Here is a 25,335-nt window from a genome sequence, read left to right as displayed (position 1 = left end):
CATGGGGCTTACTTAGTATCTGTGCAATACAGCCTTTCCTGCTGAGCAGATCAGCAAAAGACAAATCTTAAACTCCATGAACCACAGATTAATCCCTGTGACAACTTGTGCATTCCATTTTCTTTGCCTGCAGGGGAAAAAAAACTATGAATTCTTTTTCAGATTTAATTTTGTTTTGCAGCGCACACTCAACGTTTGGTCCACATTCAGTCAGTGCTAAAGAAAGCCCCCAGTTACCGCACGTTAGAACGGGAACTCATCGAATGGCAAGAGCGGGAACTCTTTGAATATTTTGTGGTGATTTCATTAAAGAAGAAACCTTCGAAGAATACTTACATTCCTGAAGTATCCTATCAATTTCCAAAGGTAATTGCTAAAGTGTAGAAGAACCCAGTGATTTATTTTATATGTTTTACACAGATTGGAAAGATCAGTCTCTAAACTATTCGAAAATGAGAACCCACACAATTACCTAAATTCACTATGCTTAGGGTAATAATTTTAGTTTCAAGCCTCGTGCTAATATTTAATTTCCTCTTAAGATTTTTGTTTAAAATTTATGACCTTAATATCAAATTCACCAAGAAAATGAAACTTACAATAATAAGTTTCATATTCTCAGGATTGTGTCAGTTTGTTGGCTTTTTCCTGAGCATATCCAAAACTGTTTAGATTGTAGCTGCTATTCCCACATCTTAAATTTCTGTCTGAACTACAACCCAAAATTTGCTCAGTGAGTAAACCAGAGCAACAAAGGAAAATAAAAGACAAGTTTGAAAAAAAAAACTAGGAAACTGGACAATTAAGGAAGCTGGCAGAGATAGCGAATCTAATCCAAGAACAGTCCTTAGGAAAAATAGCAGGTAAAATGTCTAACTGTAAAATATAAAACAATTATTAAAGTTCTGAAAGTCTGAATCCTTCATATTAGCAGCTTGTTTTCATTAGCAGACTGTAGCTATTAATTTAACATTTGGCTCTAATTCTTCAGCAGACCAATTTATCTTCCTGAGCTTGAGGTTTTCCAAAAGTGTTTCTCACAATGTGGTTAAAAGTAATTTTGTGTGTGTGGAAAGTATGAGTGGTTCTGGAAAAGGAAATGGCTGTATTCATTGTTAAGGTGTACTAGTAAAACATTTCACTTGCAAATAACTGCACGTAATCTGCCAAATAGGAATCCATTTGAAAATTATGCAACAGTTAGTTACTTTGAGTAAGCAAGTATCTGTCCAAGTACAATATTAAAATGGTTCTTCCCAAAAATGTAGTGTCAGTATATTTACCGATGAAAAGTGCAAGGCAAAAAAGCCTACAAAAGTGCTCACAAAATTTGTGCCACATTTATGCCATCATGTTAGCAGCTTTCACAAGAAAAACATTCAATAAACACAATTTTTTTACAAGAAGGAACACAATTAGAAGAAAAGAAATCCATTTCAGTGCAAGGTGATCAAAGTTATAGTGTTGCTAAACTGCAGTGATTAGTGCTTTTTTGCTAGTTGGTTCATGAATTGAATAGTTGAATTAGCTGCTGTTGAGACTTCAGGCTTCTTTACCATCTGACTGATGGTAGCAGCAAGAACAGAGTGACAGACAGATATAAGAGCCTAATAATGAAGAAATCCATGAAAACTGGTTAAGCTTAACTTGGATATCTTAGATAGTACAATGTGTTTGGTAATAGTTTTATCATTTGGTTCATCTGTGTACCATTGTGATAACAATATTTAACTTCCAGCATGCTTTAGAGCAAGGATTTTGGAGAGGAAATTGAGCAGATTCAGAGCTACCTTTCTATTATATTTTGAACCATTATGGTCCATGCCAGTCTGAAAGCCAGGCATTCTGAATAAGCTGAGTGAGCTACAGGTGGACTTCTGTGGGCTGCCAGTTATGGAACACAGGAAATTGACTGGCTGTTATGTGGAGCCAGCTGGCAACTGTGAGCTGGAATGACAAGCTCAAATTTGACTTCTAATACGGAATACTTTTCTTTTCCTGGAACCCACAGCAACAAAAAATAAAATCCTGAGGATTTTTATGCACAAAAGGCACATGCAGAATCAGCCCATTTTAACTGAATTTCTCATTGGTGATATTCAGACTTTTTTTTCAGGTTGATGACTTAGGTAATGTACCTGGCATATAGACAGACAACTGGAGATTAAGGTGTGAATATAATTTTCCACTAGCATGCTTCAATCACATGCATTGAAGCACCAACCAGTCTTTCCAATGGTTCATTAAGTTGTCCAAGTTAGTTCAACTTCCCTCTCTTTTTCATAGCTGTGCAATTTTTTTTAACTTTTCAAGTATGTGTTTAATTCCTCTCTGGAATTTACTATTGAGCCTGTTTGCACCGGAATGTCAGGCAGGACAGATCATTAAAACTTACACAAATAAAATCTCCCCTCTGCTCTCTGATCATTTTGATAATTGCTTTAAATATACAATGGCTAATGTGCCACCAATGGGAGCAGTTCCTCCTTTCTACGACATCTAAGCCTTGAATCTGTGTGCAGTATTTTTGAGATTAAGTGGGCTCCTAAAAAGGTATAAAATGAGGGAGCAGTGAATCTTGTCACATTTTGAGGAAAAGAAGCAAACAAGCTCCATTGTTACAAAATATCTACAGATCTTCCAATGGCAGACTGCCAAAGGATTTTCAAATATGCCACTACTAATTTTTTAAAAAATATTTTTATTACATTGCATACCAGGAAAGATATCAATATTGTTCTGATGAGGAATCATCAGCCTGAAACATGAATTCTGTCTCTCTCTCTCTCCACAGATGCTGCCTGACCTGCTGAATGTTTTCAGCATTTTGTATTTTTATTTCTAGCATCTGCGGTTTAATTTTGGTACTCAAGAAATCAGTTTTTTTGTTTTCCAGACTTAAACAGCAACTTTGAAGATCATTCTTAAAATTAAAACAATTTTATTTGTTACACTCATCAATGATTTACTCATTCAGTGGGTAGTTCCATGACTATGGCAGTTAATATTTTTTCACAAAAAAATGAATTTATGTATTTGTAGATATTGTTACAATATAACAATGTTTCATTGTTAGTTGTGACTATCCAGTGTTGTTCCATTAGTAATTTATAAATGATCACTTAAGCTGTATTAAAGGGTCAGAAGTTCATTTTATTGTCAAAGTATGCATGTACAATACAACTCTGATATCCTGTTCTCTACATAGCCACAAAATACAGATAAACCATGGTATTTGTTGAAAGAAAAGACATCAACTCTCTCCCAGCACAAAAAAGAAACACAACTCGCAAACGTCCAAAAAAAAACCCACCCTCTCCCTCGCACAGAAACACTAACAGATTGCCCACGTGCTAGACAGCAGCTGGAACATCAAATACCCCAAACCCCCAGTCCCCTCCCTCGCAAAAAAAAAGTCACCTATGCTGAGTTATAAGGTCATAAGGCATAGAAGCAGAATTAGGCCATTCTGCCCGTCGAGTCTGCTTCGCCATTCCATCATGGCTGACTTCTTATCCCTCTCAACCCCAGTCTCCTGCCTTCTGCCCGTATGCTTTGATGCCCTGACTGACAAGAACCCATCAACCTCCGCTTTAAATATACTCAATGATATGGCCTCTGCTTCCTTCCATGGCAATGAGTTCCACAGATTTACCACGCTCTGGCAAAAAAAATTCCAACTCATCTCTGTTCTAAATGGATGTCCCTTTATTCTGAGGTTTTGCTCTCTGGTCCTGGACTTCCCCACTATGGGAAATATCCACTCTATCTAGGCCTTTCAATATTCAACAGGCTTCAATGAGATTACCCCTCATTTTTCTAAACTCCAGCGAGTACAAGCCAGAGCCATCAAACAGTCCTCATATGTTAACCCTTTCATTTCCGGGACCATTCTCGTGAACCTCCTCTGGACCCTCTCCAACACCAGCACGTCTTTTCTTAGATAAGGATTGTACTGAGTACTAATACATAAATGTACTCTTAAGGTTTGACAGTGTTATTATTAGAATTGTTGATGGTGTCCAGGTTAAATAACTCGATGTTTGCTTCTCATCTACAGCTAGAAAGGCCGACAAAACAGGTACGTGAAGCAGAAGAACGACTAAAAGCAATCCCACAATTCTGCTTTCCTGATGCCAAGGACTGGAGTCCAGTATCAGATTTTACCAGGTAAGGAAGCTGAGAATTTCTTTAAATCATTGCAAGAGAAAAATCTGTAGGCTGGTCTTTTGCTACAGATACATAAAATGGGATTTAAGGTCTGCCATTCAGGTAAGATTATTTCCACAAAAAGAAAAGGAACATTGTTATACTTTCCCATCAAAATCTTTTGCATATATTCCATGATGAGAAAGTCATTACATCAATAATTTAATAAGGAGCTTTGATAAATCATTTCAATTTACTTTAGAGAGGTTTTAATGAACCATATATTCCCAACAAGTCAGTTAATTTCTCGTTCTAAAAACAAATATTAGACCTTACACATTTTCTAATTTCTTCGCATTTCAATAAAAGAGAGTTTGAAGAAAAGGCTAGAGCATAGTTTTTAAAGTTGTACACTTTACCCAGCTGCACACTTTTTCCATGTCTCCCCTCTCCCTCTTTCCAGAGATCTTCTTTAATTGAGGCTGATAAAGACGGGTATTAATGGCATCTGATTACTGGTTGGCAGGGTATTTTCCTTTCAAGAAAAAAACGGGTTGGAATTTAAAACTGTGTCTTGGTATTATGTGAGCAACATAGCATCAAGAAAGTAAATGTATTCACAGTGGATAGTTCGGCCTGAACTTTTAGCCTATATATCTGCTGGCACAAAACCAACAACAGAATAGACCAGCAGTGTCTACTTAGGCCATTTCCTCTGGGCATAGTTTTATGAAGTTTCAATAAACCCTGTGGTTAGACCATAAGACATAGGAGCAGAACTAGGCCATTGAGTCTGCTCTGCCATTCCAGGGGGCAGGGGGGAGGGAGAGAGAGAGATGTATGTATGTATATCAGTTTTGAACTTTAATCCACCCTGGCAGTTCAGAGCCCACAACTTGAAATTGTGTTATTTAACAGGGCAAGTTAATTACGATGCAGTAACATGTTAGTGAGAATCACAGTGGTACAAGGAGAATTCACCACTGTTACTCCATGGAGCTTGCTTTTGAGGAACTTATTGTTATTGTCTGTTTCAGTGAAACATTCTCATTCATGCTCACTGGGGAAGATGGCAGTCGACGATTTGGTTATTGCAGACGGTTGTTGGTGAGTATGATTGTCCATGACTGATCTTTCTCATGATAAAGCTGAGCCCCACTAACCCTGCCCAAAGAGGGGCAAAAGAAGTAGTGGTATCAATTTAAAATTGCAGCCTACTTACCAGCCCAGACATAATACCACTCATGTTTGATAAGGTATGTACTTCAGCAAATTTAATACTGAGAACCAATCAAATTGGGCAAACATAGATTACATTATGTGACGGTCTGCCCCTCCCCCATTCCTACTCGTGATGCTGACATATAGCCAAGTGTTAAAACACTCCCTGCAGTGACGAAGTGGGATGAAGTTAAATTAAAATTTCACAGCAGATAATCTCAGTGTTTTTGCGGTAGAGCCCCATACTATTTGATAGAGTCCACTTCCCCCCCGAGTAGTTTGTCAGGGACTGCAACGTGAATGTCACCTTGTGTAAAATTGTATTGTCCATGTGTGAGCAATGCGGGGAAGTAAGGAACTCAATAAATTGTAAAAGGAAAAAACCCTCAGGGAATAAGTATCATGTTTTGACAAATTGTAGAATTCATTGCTCATCTCAAATTATTCAAAAACATTATGTGAAAATAGCTAGAATGAAAATAGCTAATGTGAAAACACAGTTCTATTTTAATATCATGGCCTGTCACAAAATGCAATTCTGATCTCACAAGTCTGAACCTCTCTTATTGAAACATTAAATCTTTTTTGGTAGAAGGGTGATTTTAATTTTCAATGGCAAATGATTGAAAGATGGTATTCAGAGGGCCTGGTTATCCATGTATGTGAATCACTGAAAGTTAATATGTGGGTACAGCAAGGAATCCAGAAGCTGAATGATACCTTTAATTACAAGAGGATTTGAATAAATGAATACAGATTCTTGCACTCATTATATACAGTTAGTGGCCATTTTATCAGGTACCCTCTGTACCTAATGAAATGGCCACTTAGTGTATGATTGTGGTCCACTTCAAGGTTGTAAATTCAACATGTTGTACTTTCAAAGCTGCTCTTCTACACATCTCTGCTGTAATGTGTAATTATTTAAACTACTATCACCTTCCTGTCAGTTTGAACCGGTCTGGCCATTCACCTCTGACCTCTCTCATTAACAAAGTGCTTTTACCCACAAAACTGCCACTCACTGACTGTTTTTTTTTTTGTTTATCGTATCATTCCCTGTAAACTCTGGAGACTGTTGTGGGTGAAAATCCCAGGAGATCAGCAGTTTCCGAGATGCTCAAACCACCCTGTCTGGCACTAACAATCATGCCATGGGCAAGGTCACTTGATCACATTCCCCTTTCTTATGTTTGGTCTGAACAACAACTAAACCTCTTGACTATGTCTGCATGCTGTTTTGCATTGAGTTGCTGCCACATGATTGGCTGATTAGATATTTGCATTAATGAGCAGCTGTACGGGTGTACCGAATAAAGTGGCCACTGGGTACAGCGTTCTAAGGAGGCCATATCTAGAGTGTGGTCTAGGTCTTCCCGCCTTCTGACTAAAGGATGACAGCTACGGCTCATTCCTCAGATGTAAGATTTGCCATGTGAGGAGAGATTAAGCAAACATGGTCTTTGGTGGCTTTAACACAGAAGAACTGATTTTGTTAAAATCTAGAAAATACTTAAGGCCTATAAGTTTGGCATTAATTGTTCCATCTGGGCTGTCTGGAACCAGAGTCTTAAAATAAGGTGTTACTTATTCAGGACAGGTTTGAGAAGATAATTCCATCAAAGGTGAATCTTTGGAATTCTGTACCCAGAGGGCTGTGTACATTCAATGCTGAGTATGTTCAAGACAAACTTTGATAGATTTTTGTTACCAAGGTATATGACTCGGGTCAGGACAATGATGATGTGGTGGAAGATCAGACACGTTCTTATTGAGCAGGCAAGAGGGGTGAATGCTACACTCTTGCTTTTGTTTCTTGTGTTAAAGCAAGTTAATTAAAATGAAATTAGATGTTAACTGTAGCAAATCAGTTTGATTGCACTCATTCAAGGCAGACTTTAGGTGGATCATTCAGACCCTATGCTTGCAAGCTGGAAGTTTCCAGGTATATGTGGCGAGATTGCTTTAAACGAATCAGCAAAGTGTTGGAAAGGGCTGGAATAATGATTCAGAGATGAGATTCCGACAATGTCATGACATCTGGGAAATATGTTAGACCAGTGCTCACTATAAACCTACCAGACTGTCATTAAAATCCATCAGATTCAGTAAAACCAGTTATTGTGTGCAAGTCTGCATTGAACCTGGATCCCTGGAGCTGTGTGGAAGCTGAACTACCAGTTGGTCCACCCTGCCTCCCGAATGGCATTTTGCCACCTCCAGCAGGATAACTGTGTTAGAAGCCCTGTATACGTAACTTTGATTCTGTCCACATCCTAGCCATTTCCTTCATTCAGAATATTGGCAGTCAGGTCTGGGTAATCCTCAAACGATCCAAGGAACAGAGCTTTGGAAAGGAGGAGAAAAAGCTAGGATATTCATAATTTCCTGTATTTTTCCTAACCTGGAAAATCTTGCGATTATAATCCATTTTTAAACCACGGGACTGTGAAACAGAGAATGCCGCAATTCCTCATTTCCCTCCAATACAGTGATCTTGCCCTCAGCCTTGTTCTCCAGCGACTGTACATTCACTAACAAGATGGTGGATAGAGCAAGTTTCATGCCCTGGCATTTTAGCCTGGGTTGGAGTCCTCCCCTGCTTCCTCTCTTTCAGCTGTGGTGTTTGATGTACCTTTGTTTGCTTTATGGTGCCATGCCAACAGACTTGAGAGCTAAGTCAGCCAAGTCCTTCCAAACACCGTGAAATCGCTAGTTCCTTAAGATGGTTTAAAAGCACGTTACTTGAAGAGAAAGTACAGACTGCAGATTGCAGTGAGAATAGAAGTATATTTGGAAGTTTTGTAAACTGCCCGCAACACATCTCTGTGGTTCACCAGTGCCATTTTGTCATTTATAATGAATAAATGAAAGCTTTGAACATAAAGACGTCTGTAGCAAACAAAATAACTTTTGAATCTGACCAGTTCTTGACGAGATATTCTGTATTTCACAGATCAGATTTGTCTGTGCATAGGTTCCTTTCATATGCACACAATTAATGTAAAGGTACTCATTAAATTGCATTGCTTTTCCTGTTGGTGGTATTAACATAGTTTGCAATAAACTTGCAGCTGTTACGTCTTGAAAGACTTTGTTAGGGGGGTATGGTCTGCATGTGGTTCCATTTACAGCTATACATGACTGCTGTGTGACTGACCCTATTTTATGCCTACAACGTAGGTGGTCAGCAAAGAAAATTGCCCAAAAATTTGCATTATTGCTTGCAGAATCAGAGCCTTCATTTTCCACTGTTAAAAAAGCAAGATTTTCAGCAGAACTGAAGTTTAAAATCCTGAGTCAGACAAATTATGCATACAATCTTGAACTGGAGAAACTATGTCCATGTTTTTGTAGAAATTAAATTTTACTGTATAGTAAACAGCAGTTTTATTAGAACTGGTTCTGCTACAATAAGATATAAGGAATCAGATGTGAATACATCTGTTGGGGCTAGACACTAGCAATATCATTAGGGCCAATGGCCACCACACTGCCTGAATATCTGTTTTTCATTTTCTATCATCATTCCTTGAAACTTTTACAAAAGTACGTTTAAAACTAATTGCAAGACATTGGCAGATTCAACAAACTTTCAGCAGGGAATTGGATAATTACTTGTAAGAGAGAATTGCAGTGCCATGGGGGGGGGGAGTGAAGGAGTGGATCATTTGAATACATGATGTCTTCCTTCTGTGCTATAAGATTCTGCAGAAATTCTTTCTCTCACACGAATTCAAAATCTGCCATGTAATAACGCATAGGTGTCAAAGACTGCATTCCAACAGCATGTCACAAATTAAGTTCGATCAACGTGTGTTACGGCATACTGCATTTAGTCTGTTGACAGAGAGTAACGCTTTTACCACATTATTTTAAGAGATCTCGGAGGCCCCTGTTGGCTGTTTGGTTCGCAGCTCCAGTGAGTATGGGGGAGATTGAGCACAGGTCAGGTTGGTTAACAACATTTGAAAGGCAGCAACATTCTTGCTTGTTTCCATGTCTTGGGCATAGAAAGGAGAATGAAATGGTCAAGTTTTCAATAGGACTGTATGATGCCCTCTATTATTTATTCCCCGGACCCTGCATCAGAGGTCATGGGCTGAAGCTTGATTCCACAGGAACACTTCAGTAAAATATAGTTAATGAACTTTAAAGTGTTGTTCTTTCTGTTCAGACAAATGCAGAAGATGCTTTCCTTAGATTTTGGATTTTTATCAATCCAATATGGCATGTGATATTGCATACACACATTTGTTGGGCATATCACATGGGACACCTCATTGCTAAATAGTTGCCCAATCAAGACCTATAGGAGGTTTGCAGAGAAGGGAGATAAGATCAAAAGACACACGGGGAGATGAAGGAACCCCTTCTCTTATGCAGCAGGTGTTAATGATGTTTAAATTACTGCCAGAATGTTTGTGGAAACAGAATAGGCCAGAACATTTAAAAGAGAGGCATGAAAACACTCAACATGAAAAGAATTTGTGAGGCTATGGGGAATGTGCAAGGGAAGGAAACTGAATAGTTAGCCCTATAAAAAGCTAGGATGAACTTAATGGGCCAAGTGGCTCATGGGTTGAATTGGTTCCATAATGTCGATTTGCATTCAGGTGTGTACCACTACTGCCATAATGTAATTCAATTCGACCGCTAACCTTACCAGACTATAAACATCCAAACCAGATTCATATGTCAAAAAACACAGGCATTTCAACAGACTGTCCTTGTGTTTTCCCCGATCCACTCTGTGTCTTTCCCTGTTTGGTACCTTTGTACAGTTCAGTGGGGCAGCAGAATGGGTGTTGAGTCATTCAGTGGAGGAGGTTTGCACTTGAAGTTCTGGGATTGGAAGGGTAGGTTTTACTCTCCAGTGTTACAAAATGAGTACTGTAGTCTGATCGGGCTACCTTTATTGGGCAGGTGTGAGAGTACTGCTGGAGTAACAAAGATGGGGTCAGAAATACGCATCCTAACAGATGATGCAAGATTTGCTCTCCATGGAGTCATCCAAATTTCCCTGGATGCCTCAGTGTCCTAATAATCTTTAGGCTATCTTGACTGCTGTAACATACTCTCTGATCTCTGCTCTCCAGGCCCATGATTGCAGCATCTGTGTTTGCATGGCATAGGCTGTGCTTTGAAGAGTTAGGTATATGCCTCTGTGGCAGCACCTGGACATTAACCAGCTTTTGCTTAAAAAGTTGACACATAGCCCAGCAGGCGCTGAATTCTGGTTATATTCATAAGTGTGCTGTATAGTTACCCACCATGTCCACCATCAAAACAGCTCCAAGCTCTGCAGAAAGCCAGAAGCCCTAGGTTAGTGCTGCACTTTTCCCAGCTCCTCAGCCTTGTCCACACATTTATGGCAGGTCAGCCAATGGGCCAAAGATCTCACTGTCCGTATCCATCGACCTGTGTGATACCATCCAGAATGGCCAATCCATTAATAGCGAGCTCCGTCCTCTCTGCGACCATAAAGTAGCGCAGTTACTTCACTGTCAGATGCTGCATCTTGAAAGAGAGAGAGGCATGTCTGTGACTTGTGCACAATGCAGATTACGATGTTCCCATCATGGTGGAACAGTTGTGAGAGTGTGCAAGGTGTAAACCTTACGGTAGTGTAACGTGAAAAAGTGCAGTGTTTGCTGTTAGATCTGATGCCCATCAGTAGAGATTAATGGAAAGTGATCGATGGGTGTGGTGTTTTGACCTTGAGGCTCTGATACAGCTGGGGAGTATAAAATACTTTAACTAAACCCTACTTTTGAAATTCTGTGGCATTGTATTCAAGTTCTTATGTCCTGTCACTGCACCTTAACATCCACATCTGAGATCCTCCTCGCCCTTTATGGCATTAGGGCATCACACCTACCCGTCCCCCATTCCATAAAACATGTAGAGCATTATCAAAATTTCTATACCCACAGTTTCTTATGCATTATGTCCCAGACCAGCTTCCTGTCTATCTTACCAGTCCCTGCTGTAGCCACTATACATCTTTAATAAGATGGCACAACATCCTTGCTGAGACTGGTGAACAAGGTGATTAGTTAGTATTGGCTATAATCTGCATACTGTTGGCTTCCAGTCTGAAGTAAGATTGCTGGAAATGGAGCAATTGCTGGGTGTGGGTTAATTGTGTGTCGTAAACCTTCACATCCATCCAATTTACATCTGATCTTCCAGAATTTACATTTTTACTTGTGAAATAAGTGCCTATAATAGTTTTCGTATGTTCATTGGTATCACTTACTGTATGTTTCTCAGTTACCATGCAGAACACCGTTGAGCATTTGTAAGTAAGTGATACCTTCATGCACAGAAGCAAAGCAGCACTGAAGTATATTGGGGTGTACTTTTTACTTGGTCAAGTGGGAAAAAAATCCCTAATCTCTCATAATTCAAACAACACACGTAAAAGTTGCTGGTGAACACAGCAGGCCAGGCAGCATCTCTAGGAAGAGGTACAGTTGATGTTTCGGGCCGAGACCCTTCGTCAGGACTAACTGAAAGAAGAGCTAGTAGGAGATTTGAAAGTGGGAGGGGGAGGGGGAGATCAGAAATGATAGGAGAAGACAGGAGGGGGAGGGATGGAGCCAAGAGCTGGACAGGTGATTGGCAAAAGGGACACGTTCCAAGAAAGGATATATGGCTGTGATAGCGAGTCTGAGTCAGAATGTGGTCGAAAAGTTGGGAAGAGCTGAAGAAATTACGGATGGGGAGCAGTGAGAGATGGTTTCACTGAACTCCCGTCAAAGAGAAGATTTAAACTTCTTCAGTGTAGGCATCATTGGAAGAGGCTTCGCAGTAGTGAATTTAAAAACACAAACATGAGGAAATCTGCAGATGCTGGAATTTCAAGCAACACACGTAAAAGCTGCTGGTGAACGCAGCAGGCCAGGCAGCATCTCCAGTAATTCAAACTGTGTAAGAAACGAATTGAACTCATCTGGGTTAAGATTGTCTATTATTGTTCCTTTCCCATGGTATCTTTGTCATTGATGCATGCAATCACATACAGTTTGTGCTTGGCATTCTTGAAAGATAACACTATTCACTCCACGGAGGAGTGACATTGATGTTCACATTCACTGTTTTCATCATTTTTGATTGGAAAGGCAGAAATGTCTTGTATTCAAATGTAGGGACACTCAAAATTGTGTTATAAATCAATATTTCTTATTAGATATGCTCTCAATATTCTTTTCTTCCAGTGTAGATATTCCATTCAGAAAAGAACCTGAATCTCCTATTAACAACACACAGGTTTGCATGTTCTTTAGTTTTATTTCTGTTCAAGATTTTGTAAATATCAAGGTGGAGAGTGGAACAGCATGAGAGAGCAAGCTCATGTTCAGCTGTACTCTCAAGTAGCTGTTTGGTTTCATGTTGATGCTAGTGCCATAGAGTGTCAGTCAGCACAGAAAAAAAATCCAGTTACAGAATATGATCCCCAAAACACTTAGATTAGATTTTTTTAGATTAAATTATGAGTACACACAGTCCTCTTTTATTGTCATTTAGTAATGCATGCATTAAGAAATGATACAACATTTTTCCAGAATGATATCACAGAAACACATGACAAACGAAGCAGCGCGTGCGGCCGTTCCGAATGATATCGATATGTGTACTTAGGGGTGCCATGCACAATCCAGATTTGATGGAGACAGCCGTGAGAAGCACAGAGGAACATCTGGAATAACTTCTGAAATGCCTGCTTTGCTGCCGTTGCTACTGGGTGATCGAGAATCTCCGGAGACGAAGGCCCCAAGTCCTCGGCTTTGCATATCGCCTGTTGCTGGGGCTGGGGTCGAAGTGCTCGGCAGAGATGGTGCTCGGTGCATCGGTGTCAGAAGGTGGTCGGAGTTTTTCGGACGGACTCGGAGTCGGACTGTGGTTGGATGCTTCCGGGATGCTGGACCGGCAAGTTGGTGGTTTGTCATGTGTTTTTGTGATATCATTCTGGAGAAACATTTTATCATTTTTTAATGCATGCATTACTAAATGACAATAAAAGGGGACTGCATGTCCTCATAATCATAAAAATATAACCGATTTAAAAACCCAACAAAAGCCACATAATTATAACATATAGTTATAACAGTGCAAAACAATACCGTAATTTGATAAGAACAGACCATGGCATTGTAAACACCTCAAAGTCTCTCGAAAGTCCCATCATCTCACGCAGACGGTAAACCTCCAGCGCTGCCAACTTGCCGATGCAGCATACTGGAAGCATCCAACCACAGTCCAACTCCAGGTCCATCCGAAAACTCCGAGCCTCCGACCAACTCCCGACACCGAGCACCATCTCTGCCAAGCGCTTCGACCCCGGCCCCAGCAACAGGCAATAGGCAAAGCCGAGGAGTTGGGGCCTTTGTCTCCGGAGATTCTCGATCGCACAGTAGCAGAGGTAGCGAAGCAGGCATTTCAGAAGTTACTCCAGGTGTTCCTCTGTGCTTTTCACGGCTGTCTCCATCAAATGAGAATTGTGCGCGGCCCCCTAGTTAACACATAATGGATATCATTCGGAATGGCTGCGTGTGCTGTGTCGCGCCGCCATCTTCTCCTCCCTCCCTGAACACTGTTATTAAATTCTTAAGTTCCTATGTCATTAAGTAGATTTTGAAATATTCAATAATCCAAATTCAGCAGTCTATGCTAGGTTGTTTTGAAGTTGTAGGATACATTCGGCCCTCCGTATCCGTGGGGGATTGGTTCCGGGACCCCCCGCGGATACCAATTTCTGCAGATGCTCAAGTCCTGTATATAAAATGGCGTATTATTTGCATGTAACCTACGCACATCCTCCTGTATACTTTAAATCATCTCTAGATTACTTATAATACCTAATACAATGTAAATGCAATGTAAATAGTTGTTATACTGTATTGTTTAGGGAATAATGACAAGAAAAAATATCTGTACATGTTCAGTACAGACGCAACCATCGTAGCTCTTCTGGGAACGCTGATGCTGCCTGGGCATCAGCCGATGCCGATTCTCCCGTGATCTTTAAGTTCTTGAGGCTGTAGCGCTTTACATAGCTAGCCAGCCATCCCTTACTAGCCCTAAACTCCTTCCTCTCGCTCACAACACAAGTAGCAAATGAGCGAGACGCGAGGTGAACAATGCTCAAACAATGAGTGCTGGAGAGAGAGCTTCCGTTTTTTTTTATCCCGATCTGCGGTTGTTTGAATCCGCAGATGCGGAACCCGCGGTTATGGAGGGCCGACTGTATTTTAAAAAGATATATGTTTACCAGCTCTTATAAGTTTTCTAGGTAATATTTCTTGTTTGTATAATAAAAGAATTTGTAATGAACTTTCCACACAAAGATGTAATCCTCACATCTGCAATGTAGAATATTGTTTCCAGATGCCGATGTAGTTATGCGCAACTGAAAATGTCCACCTCTAACATCCATGACTTCAATCTTATTTTTTTCAACAAGATGTAACAGGTCTCCACTTTACAAACCTAACTTACAGAGGGATTTGATAACTATATAAGGAAGTGTGGTTAAAACATTTCTTTTGAACCTTCTGGCTTCAATATTCTGACTCGCATGCATATCTGCAACAGCCATAATTGCAGAAGGCTGCACCAGTTGTCTAGCTGATGCCAAATGGTCCAATATTTCATGGTGCCTGATTGCTATAGACCATGGATTGACCAAATCAGTGCAATTCATCCAGAAACACTACAAACCATTTGTAGTGTTTCAATACTATTAACCAGCATTGGAGTGATTAGATGTCACGAGGATTCTTTCATCTAGAGCAGGGGGTTCCAAACCCGGGGTCCATGAGCCCCAAGAGTGATATCAGCAAGTTGTACAGCAAACACAGCCTTTTCAGTACAGTTTGCTGTATTGGCCCATACCAGCTTGCATTCAGTTCTGAGTAAGCACATTGCCAAGAGTTCATGAATGGTTCTACCTTCTTAAACGACAAAGACTGGAATGATTAAAAATAGTGAAGTATCAATACATTGAGATGGATTGATAGGCAGAGAATATTCTCAGGGCTACAACTTCAGTGGAAGTTTAGCAGAATCCCTGTTTACCCAGAGAAATGGGGATCTTGCCACTTTCCAGTATGACTTGCGAGCATCATGCAGAAATTTCAGATCTTTTGTTTTACTTAATATATTCACTTAATGAAAAGAAATTTAATACTTCATTTTTGTTTTCATTATTATAAACTTTCTGGGGTGGAAAATGTTTTTATTGGCATATGCTGTGGACAGCTATGAGCTGGTGGTTGTCCAAAGCCCCTGGCAAGGTGTCGACATTCCAGCAGTCTTGACAATATGATTTTAAGCAAAAATTTTACTTAGTTGATTTAATCAGGCAGAGCCTAAGGGAGCAATTCAATTCCTAATAAGGGAAAGGGAATCATCATCTAAGTCGAATGTGAACTCCCTCAACTAGCCTTAGTCTATTAATATCTTCATTAAAATACACTTCCTAGCAACCAAATGCAACATTTATCAATAGCTGTAGTCAAGGTGCAGAAGATCATTGCAGCTCTGAAATATTAATTTTTCTTTTTCTTAATCTTCGAATATGGCAGACACTTTGCTTCACTCCTCATTGTCTTAGTACTAAAAATAATCCCAGTGCAACATTACTCACCTGTGTTCATTCTTACCACAAACTTCCAAATTGCGGAATTTCTAATTTCTTTAGTGTTTTCTTCTATTTCTCACAATCTGTATTTTAGAATTTATTTTGCATTTCCTAGTTACCATGTCTTTTATTGCTAATAAAAATTGGAAAAGTTAAGCACAGTAGAAATAAAGCCATGGTTTCAATCCACGCATTTTGATAATTCTCCCTTAATAAGTCATTTTTCAAAACATTAGTCAAACCTCAGCTGGAGTACTGAGCTCAGTTCTGGTAACCGTGCTCTGGAATAGATGTGATAATGCTGGAGAGGGTGCAGAGGAGATTCACCAGAGGACGTCGATTTAGGTAAGAGGTAATTGATTTAGATGGGATTTGAGGGGACCTTTTGCACCCAGAGACCTGGAAGGCACTGTTGGACAGAGTGATAGGAACAGAATCACTGATAATGTTTAGGAGATGTCTGTATGAGCACTTGAAACATTTTGACATTAAAGGCTACGGGCTAGTTAGAGAAAGATGGGATAAATGCAGGTGGATGCCCAGTGGTTGACAGGATATAATGGGCTGAACAGCCTCTTTCAGAGTCTGTATGAGTCTGGGTGTCTTCAAGACACTGAAGTGAATAACATTGAAGGGCAACTCTTTTTTTAACCATATAGCATGTAGGCTTAATGCAGTCAGACAAGTATTCACATTTTTTTAAACTTTTTTTTCTTATAATTACAGCCAAGTGGAAAAGGTCCTCGCTTGCCAGAAGTTTATTGTGTCATCAGTCGCTTGGGCTGCTTCAATCTCTTTTCAAAGGTACAGTGTGACATTTGAGCAATGAGATGCAAACTGGATCTCTGATCTTAATTATTAATCAGAGAATTCCATGAATTTCAAACATGGGTTCTGAGGCAATCTTCCATCACATGGGCAGAATGTTGTTCTTTGAACTGTGTAACTGTGTCTAGTGTGGCTTTCATCAGTGTTATTCACAGAAAGTAAGGGTTTTCCAAATCCAAGATCTTTTTGAAGAAAACTCCTTGCCACCTACCTTGTTCTCCTGCTCTCATGGACTCTGGTAGACACACAATTACAAAGAAAGAAAAACCTAAATTTATGCAGTGTCTTTCACAATATGCAGATAACCCAAATCCCATCATGGCAAATGAAGGTCTACATTTTAAAAGCTAACATAGGAAAGATGACACAAATTGCCAAGCTTAAAATGAGTCTAGATTTCAATAAGCGAGCACATCAAGCAGCAAGGATATAAGCAACTATATAATCAAATTTAATTGGGTTTAATTCAGTGACAAATCACCTGTCTGAATTCCCATGTGTCCATGTATCAGCCTTCTAGCCTTCATGGTCAAGGAATAGCCATCACCAACACTATGATTTCCTCATTGCTGTTTGGATCAGCGGCACAGTTGCTGTCAAGGTCCAGAGTACTGTCTGGATCAATGGGATCTGCTTCTTGGGCATTGTCAATCAATTAATGTGTAACCTTCCTTGCCTACAGTGGGCAGTTAATTTACCAACTAAATTTTAAGCGTGCTTGGATCTAATCACTGTGGAGTCAAGGGAGCTTTAAAAACAAAACAGGAAGATTGTTAAGTGGATTAAAGGGAATGTAAACTTCCAACGTTCAGCCCTTATTTGCTTTAAGGATTCCAGGTGTTTGCACTGGAGTGCGTTCAAATCACAATTTGAAATTCATCTGGCATAACCAGCAATTCATAGCAACGGGGCCCAGAAACTACTGCAAAGTTTCATTTAGTGCCAGAGCAATTTTTCTTTCTTATTTCATAAAACTAAAAAAATTACAAAACGCAAAAGAATGACATTGGTTCCATCATTCTTAAGTTAGCTCTTTGGTTGAATGCTTTCCCTTCAGCCACGCTTGTTTTCCCCCTTTGAAGATTTATCCAATTCATTTTAGAAGGTTTAAACCTCATTTTGTATCCTTTCTCATTGAGCAATCCAGATCACAACAAAAACTTGCTGTGTACAGAATAAAAACTTCATGTCACTTCAGGTGGTCTAGCAAGTCTCCTTAAATTTGTGTCCACTGGTTCTCAAATTCTTTGCTGTTGAAAGCTGTTCTTTCCTGTATACTTTATAAAGGCAATAATAATTTTAACACCATATCCGATCTCCTGTAAGCTTTAACCCAACTAAGGCAAACTTTCAATTTCTAAGCTGTCTCCATAAACTCGCCGCATCTGCTCTCAGGATGAGGCTTTTCATTCTAGGACGAGGGAGATGTCTTCTTTTTTTAAAGAAAGGGGCTTCCCTTCCTCCACTATCAACTCTGCTCTTAAACGCATCTCCCCCATTTCACGTACATCTACTCTCACTCCATCCTCCCGCCACCCCACTAGGAATAGGGTTTCCTTGGTCCTCACCTACCACTCCACCAGCCTCCGGGTCCAACATATTATTCGCTGTAACTTCTGCCATCTCCAACGGGATCCCACCACTAAGCACATCTTTCCCTCCACCCACCCCCCCCCCCGCATTCCGCAGGGATCGCTCCCTACACAACTCCCTTGTCCACTCGTCCCTCCCATCCCTCCCCACTGATCTCCCTCCTGGCACTTATCCGTGTAAGCGGAACAAGTGCTACACATGCCTTTACACTTCCTCCCTTACCACCATTCAGGGCCCCAAACAGTCCTTCCAGGTGAGGCAACACTTCACCTGTGAGTCGACTGGGGTGATATACTGCGTCTGGTGCTCCCGATGTGGCCTTTTATACATTGGCGAGACCCGACGCAGACTGGGAGACCGCTTTGCTGAACATCTACGCTCTGTCTGCCAGAGAAAGCAGGATCTCCCAGTGGCCACACATTTTAATTCCACATCCCATTCCCATTCTGACATGTCTATCCACGGCCTCCTCTACTGTAAAGGCAAACTTTCAATTTCTAAGCTGTCTCCATAAACTCAAGTTTCTTTTGTCTGACACTATTCTCCTTGATGCTTCTAGGAGGCTTTCTCATTCTTCCTGTAGTCTGGTTTACAGAATAATCTCAGTGCCCGAGCTGAGGTCTAATCACTGTTTCATTAACGTAATGTAAAAAAGTAAAAAGCTCTTGGAGGAACTCAGCATTTCAGCATATCGTGGAGGATAATGGACAGTCAGCATTTTAGGTGGATACCCTTCAATAGGACTGAAAGAGGAAAGGGGAGGTAGCCAATTTAAAGAGGTGATAGGGAGGTGTGGTGCAAGAGCTGGCAAGCAAGAAGTAGTTTCAGGTGAGGAAGAGATGAGTGGCAGTCATCTCGTCCATAGCTGCAGATTGACCTGCTGAGTTCCTCCTGCAGCGTGTTTTTTTTTTTTTTTGCTCCAGGTTCCACTAACTTCAGTCTCTTGTGCCTCTATTTTTATGATATTGGGTCTAAATAAACCTTTGGACAAAGTCCCTGTTTTCCTCGTGCATATTTTTCACCACGATGTTCCCGAGCCATTTTATTAGTCAATGGTGAGGCTTTGCACCACAGATCAGGTGTGTAGTAGGCTCGGAGCATATTTTGTCTATAAAACTGAAGTAATTTGACTGCCAGCTAAGCAAAGCCTCACCGTCACTTTCCCCAAGTAGTAAGGCTGATCAACCCTTCCACTCATGAACTCACCCCTCCACAGCCCCCACCAATATCACTTTATCATCTGTCAGAGTCACCTTATGTACAGAAACTTCTGTGCCTAGTGTCATTTTATGGACAATCTCTCTATGTATATAAGCTATCTTATGTATTTATATTTATTATGCTTTTTTACTATTGTGTTCTTTATCTTATTGTGTTTTTTGTGCTGTACCAGATCCAGAGTAACAATCATTTCATTCTCCTCTACACTTGTGAACTGGAAATGACATTAAACAATCTTGAATGGTTTAAATGGCTGTCATAACCATCAAAAATTTATCATTTTTGTGCATGTTTCTCATTATGGTGATCAGAAAGTGGGACAAAATCCAATGAAGCTGCTGATAGGGTTATGGTATATGGAGCAGTATGCAGACTGGTGGGATGATAGGGGTTGAGTGTTTGTGGAGTGAGATATTGGGGCAGTATTGTGGCAGAACCAAAAGGCGGTGGTAAAGTGGGGCAGTAAGATAATAGGTGAAGTTGGTGTGGCAGTAAGCTGAACTAAAGGCTGGAGGTAGGTATAAGGTAATGGGTCAGTAGAATGGTGATAGGATGATTATTGGGATAGGGTAGTGGCAGTCTAAAGATAAGTTTGGAGTCAGTAGTTTGGAGTTACTAAGGTGATAGTGTTGGGGGACTGATGGTGGTGCAGGTGAAGAGAAGGTTGTAGCAGGTAGGGGTGGAACAAAGTATACAGTAAAATGAAAATATTGCAAGATGAGCAAATAATCCCAGCCTTATCTGACTTTGTGCAGCAGATCTTTCAATTAACTGGTACAGAGCTGGGGAAGTTGGTAAAGGAAGGTTAACCTACCACATAGAATCAAAGAGTCAGAGAGTAGTACAACACAGAAACAGGCCCGTAGGCCCAAATCATCCATGCCAACCGATGTGCCCTCCTAAGCTTGTCCCATTTGCTCATGTTTGGCACATATCCCTCTAAACCAGGCTTCTATGCCATGGATTCCTGCCGTTAATCAAGAGATCCTTGGACCCGATATTGGGAACCCCTGCTCTAAACGTTTCCTATACATGTACCTGTCCAAATGTCTCTTAAACATTATTTTAACTGCCTCAAGAACATTCTTAGTCAGCACACACAAGTGCTGGAGGAACTCAGCAGGTCAGGCCGCATCTGTGGAAATGAATAAACAGTCACTGTTTTGGGCCAAGGCCCTTCATCAGCACTGGGAGAAAAGATGAGAAATCAGAGCAATAAGGTGGAGGGAGGGAGAAAGATGTACAAGGTGGTAGGTGATAGGTGAAATTGGGAGAGGGGAGGGCTGAAGTAAAGAGCTGGGAAATTGATTGGTCAAAGAGATAAAGGGCTGGAGAAAGGGAATCTGATAGGAGATGATAGAAGAAAGAAAAGGGGGAGGAGCACCAGAAGGATGTGATGGGCAGATAAGGAGATGAGGTGAGAGAGGGGAATGGGAATGGTGAAGGGGGTCAATTCCCAAAGGTTCGAGAAATCAATGTTTATGCCATCAGGTTGGAGGCTACTCAGATGGAATACAAGGTGTTGCTCCTTCAACCTGAGAGTGGCCTCATCGCAGCAGTAGATGAGGCCATGAGCTTACATGTCAGAATGAGAATGGAAGGTAGAATTGAAATGGGTGGCCTCTGGGAGTTTGCACTTTTTGTGGCAAATGGAGCCTAGGTGCTCGGTGAAGCGGTCTCCCAATCTACGTTGGGTCTCACCGATATACAGAAGGCCACACCGGGAGTACCAGATATGGTAGATGACACCAACTGACTCACAGGTGAAGTATCACTTCACCTACAAGGACTGTTTGTGGCCCTGGAAGCTAGTGAGGGAGGAGGTGTTGGGACCGGTGTCGCACTTGTTCAGCTTGCAAGGATAAGTGCCAGGAGAGAGATGAATAGGGAGGGATGAAAAGACAAGGGAGTCGCACAGGGAGAGATCCCTGTGGAAAGCAGAAATTGAAGGTGGAGGGAACGATGAGCTTGTGATGGGATCCCGTTGGTGATGGCTGAGGTTATGGAGAATTATGTGCTCGATGCAGAGGCTTATGGGGTGGTAGGTGAGGACAAAAGGAACCCTATCCCTGGTGGGGTGGAGGGAGGATGGAGTGAGGGCAGACGTGCACGAAATGGAAGAGATGTGGATGAGGGCAATATTGATGGCGGAAGAAGGAAAGCACCTTTCTTTGAAGAGGGAGGATTTCTCCTTAGTTCTGAAATGAAAAGCCTCATCCTAAGAGCATATGTGGTGAAGATGGAGGAACTGAGGGAAGGGGATGGTAGTTTTACAAGTGACAGGGTGGGAAGAAGTACTTTCTTTAGCAGCACATTCTTGCCAAAAAAGAATGTCATTTATTGGATGTGTTCAGTGTTCACTTACTCAGTAAATAGGGAGCTCTTTTCAGCACAGGCGCCCGCCAAGATCATTGTGTGCCTGTTGTCAAGACATTGGTTTCCACTTATTTCAGAGGTGCCAAATCAGCCTTGCCTTTTGTTAAAATCCAGGTTGGTTCCCTCAAAAGAATATCAAAATGAACTCCCAACAAGAGGGTTCACACCCAAAAACTTGTTAAAATCAGACTTACGTACTCCCCAGTGGGAGCATGTTCAGTTGAAGGCAACTTCAGAAAACTTGTTATAGATGGTTGCTAAGGTATTGAAAAAGACGTTCTGACCCATGAGGTGATTGTAGGTGTGAAGTCCTGTCTGCTGTGTGGGAGAGGCTGGAGATCCACTAGACTTAAGCAGAACCTGGGATGTAGTAGCTACACCTGGGCCTCCAAATGTGGACCCCAGCCCAGGCAAATAATGCTCTAATAAAATTCACAGCCTCATTTTATGGTGAGCTGTCTCCCAAATAATTAGTTGGTATGAGCAACTTCAGTAATTAATTCAAGGGTTCATTTATTGATGCTTTATATCCAGTGGTCTTTGACTTGCAATCCAACATGTGAGGAATTATTAGATGTCACCTGGGTTTCCCTGCTAATAGTTCTGGCATTGCTAGTTACCATTCTAGTAGATATAGGGTTACTTGATTTGTTTGGGTTCTGTAGTTGTACTGGCTGCTTACAAGAAACATCTCTCAATCATGGAATTCCGGATGATCCATGTTAACGACGCTTAGCTGGGAGATGAGCAGAGGCATCTCTATGGTTGCTGCCATCTTTTCTTGCCTCTCTTGCTTCAGCTGCCCTCTGGACACTGCCTTGCAGCCTCAAGCTCCCGGTGTTATCTTCAGTTGACTGGGTTCAATGTACAATACATGATATTGAAGTCTCTACAACTGGTTGACTTCTACAATGAAAATCAAAAATATCTACAGATGCTAGAAATACTCAGCAGATCAGGTTACATCTATGGGGAGAGAAACAGAATGAACCTTTGTAGAACCCTACATTGAGTCTTTTACCTGATACTGTAGTTGTGTATTTCTCTTTCCACAGATGTTATCTGACCTGCTGAATATTTCTGGTATTTTCTGTTCTATTTTAGGCTTGTACAGCAGGGTATCCCTGGTCTGATGCAGGCAATGGAGTTAATCTTGGGGAAGAACACCATTGATGTTTTCCAGCTATTCCATGAATGACTCCTATTGCATCTGTGCTCAGCTGCACTGGTTGGGGAGTGTGTTGGTGTAAGGAGCCACATGAATAGAGGGTCAACCTTGCTCCTGAGATCTGGGTGTCTGGGCAGTGTGGACTCCTGGAAATATGGCACTGAACATAAGGAAATTCTTTTGTTATCCAACACTATTTGCATATTGAAAGGGTGGAAATATTTCTGGTTGATATCTCTGGTACCAAGGGGCAGAATATAGTCAGAGCTGCCTACAATTCCCAGTCCACAAGGTGCTACGTGTAATTCACTGAAATCAAAGAAGATACAATCCATGCTTCATGAGTGCACTTCCTGGATGACCTCCTTGATGCAGCAATGAGCAGATTGTGAGACCTGCATAAATCTGTTCTGGCTACTTCAAAAGGTCCCATGGAAAGGACCTTTCGTAATTGTAATTTTGTGGTAAGTTAGTTTTGTGGGTGAACTGAAGGTACAAGCTGTTGCATCAGATTATGATATGATATAACACAAACAATGTCAGAAATACATAGGGTTTTATCCTTGCATTTCTAAATTCCTCGCATTTAGGAATGAAAGGGAAGGAATCAAGGATCGGAAATGATAGTGTTGACGGAGGTTGCGTTTTCAGTTTTTTAGTGGTTCTAAGACTGCCTACTTGATTTGAGAAACAACAAGGGAGCTGATCACCTTTTGCAATATTAAAATATGTGGATCTTTAAACAGTGTGCAGGAGATAGATGAAAAAATCTGAAATTAAATGAAGTTATAACATTAAGACATTTTAATTATGATAAGACCGTAGAAGGTAAGAACAGAATTAAGCTATTCATCCCATCGAGTATGTTCAGCTGTTCAATTAACTCCATTCTCCTGCCTTTTCCTTGTAATCATTGATGCGCTTACTAATCAAGAACCCATTGGCCCTCTATTTAAAGATACTCAATGACTTGGTCTGCACGGACTTTTGTGGCAATTAATTCTTTAGATTCACCATCTTCTAGCTAAACATTTTTCCCTTCAGCTCTGTTCTAAAGGGATGTTCTTCTATTCTGAGGATTGCCCTATGGTCCTAGATTCCCCCGCATTCTGTCCATGTCCACTCTGCCCAGGCTTTTCAATATTTGGTAGGTTTCAATAAGATCCCCTCCCCCCATTCTTATAAACTCAAGCAAGTGTAGAACCATCAAATGCTCCTCAAATATTAACCCTTTCATTCCCAGGATAATTCTTGTAAACCTTCTCTGGACTGTCTCCAACGCCAACACATCTTTCCTTCGATGGGGCCCACAGCTTCTCTCAATACTCCAAATGTATTCTGGCCAAAACATTATAATGCCTCAGCATTACATCCTTGCTTTTATATTATTTTCCTCTTGAAATGAATGCTGACATTGCATTTGCCTTCCTTGCTGAAAGTTAACCTTGAAGGATTCCTGCATTAGAACTCCGAAGTCCCTTTGCACCTCCTTGCTTGCAAAAATAATCATGGTTTACAATTCTTTTTGAAGTGAGACTAGAAAATGTCAAAGGTAGAAGTGCTGACTAGCTAATTCCTGCTATTAAAAATGAGAGCTGATAGAGCCAGACGAGGAAAGGCAATTGCAGGTGTGGAGGGACACTTAGGGGAGACACAGTTCATGTACAAACCGGAGGTATTCCTTCAAAAAGAAAAGTTAGGTGTTTTCAAACCAGTGTGCTGAAGTGGACCAAGAAAATAATATTTAAAATAGAAAGGCAAAAGATTTATAACAAATGTCAAATGCAAGATAAAATTACTTTAAATGAAGATTATGGAATGTGCAGAAAAAGAGTGGAAATGTTCACAAGGGATGAAAGTTAGCAGGGGTAGAATTACTTAGCAGGTAACATTTAATAGGACTCTAAAACATTTTATAAATATTTAATAGGAAGTAGGTAAGTGTAAATAAGATGGGCTTACTAGAGTCATCAAAAGGAGTGATGTGAAGATTACAATAAAATAGACTATAAGCAACAAACACGAGGAATTCTGCAGATGCTGGAAATTCAAGCGACACACACAAAATGCTGGTGGACCATTGCAGGCCAGGCAGCATCTCTAGGAAGAGGTACAGTCAACGTTTCAGGCC

General features: G+C 40.8%; 1 protein-coding gene across 7 annotated transcripts in view; it reads left to right on the top strand.

Moving 5' to 3' along the window:
* dennd2b (DENN domain containing 2B) overlaps nt 1-25,335 on the top strand; it is a 527,103-nt gene that overhangs the window by 399,287 nt on the left and 102,481 nt on the right. For all 7 annotated transcript variants that reach the window (XM_072272571.1, XM_072272574.1, XM_072272573.1 and 4 more), the window contains 4 exons: nt 182-366; nt 4,061-4,170; nt 5,187-5,256; nt 16,745-16,822. In XM_072272571.1, the coding sequence (XP_072128672.1) occupies nt 182-366; nt 4,061-4,170; nt 5,187-5,256; nt 16,745-16,822 (443 nt within the window). The remainder of the gene's footprint in view (nt 1-181; nt 367-4,060; nt 4,171-5,186; nt 5,257-16,744; nt 16,823-25,335) is intronic.

This window comes from Mobula birostris, chromosome 11, assembly GCF_030028105.1.
Source record: "Mobula birostris isolate sMobBir1 chromosome 11, sMobBir1.hap1, whole genome shotgun sequence".
Lineage (NCBI taxonomy): Eukaryota > Metazoa > Chordata > Chondrichthyes > Myliobatiformes > Myliobatidae > Mobula > Mobula birostris.
Note: the sequence above shows the minus strand (reverse complement) of the source record. Positions and strands in the feature narration are given on the sequence as shown.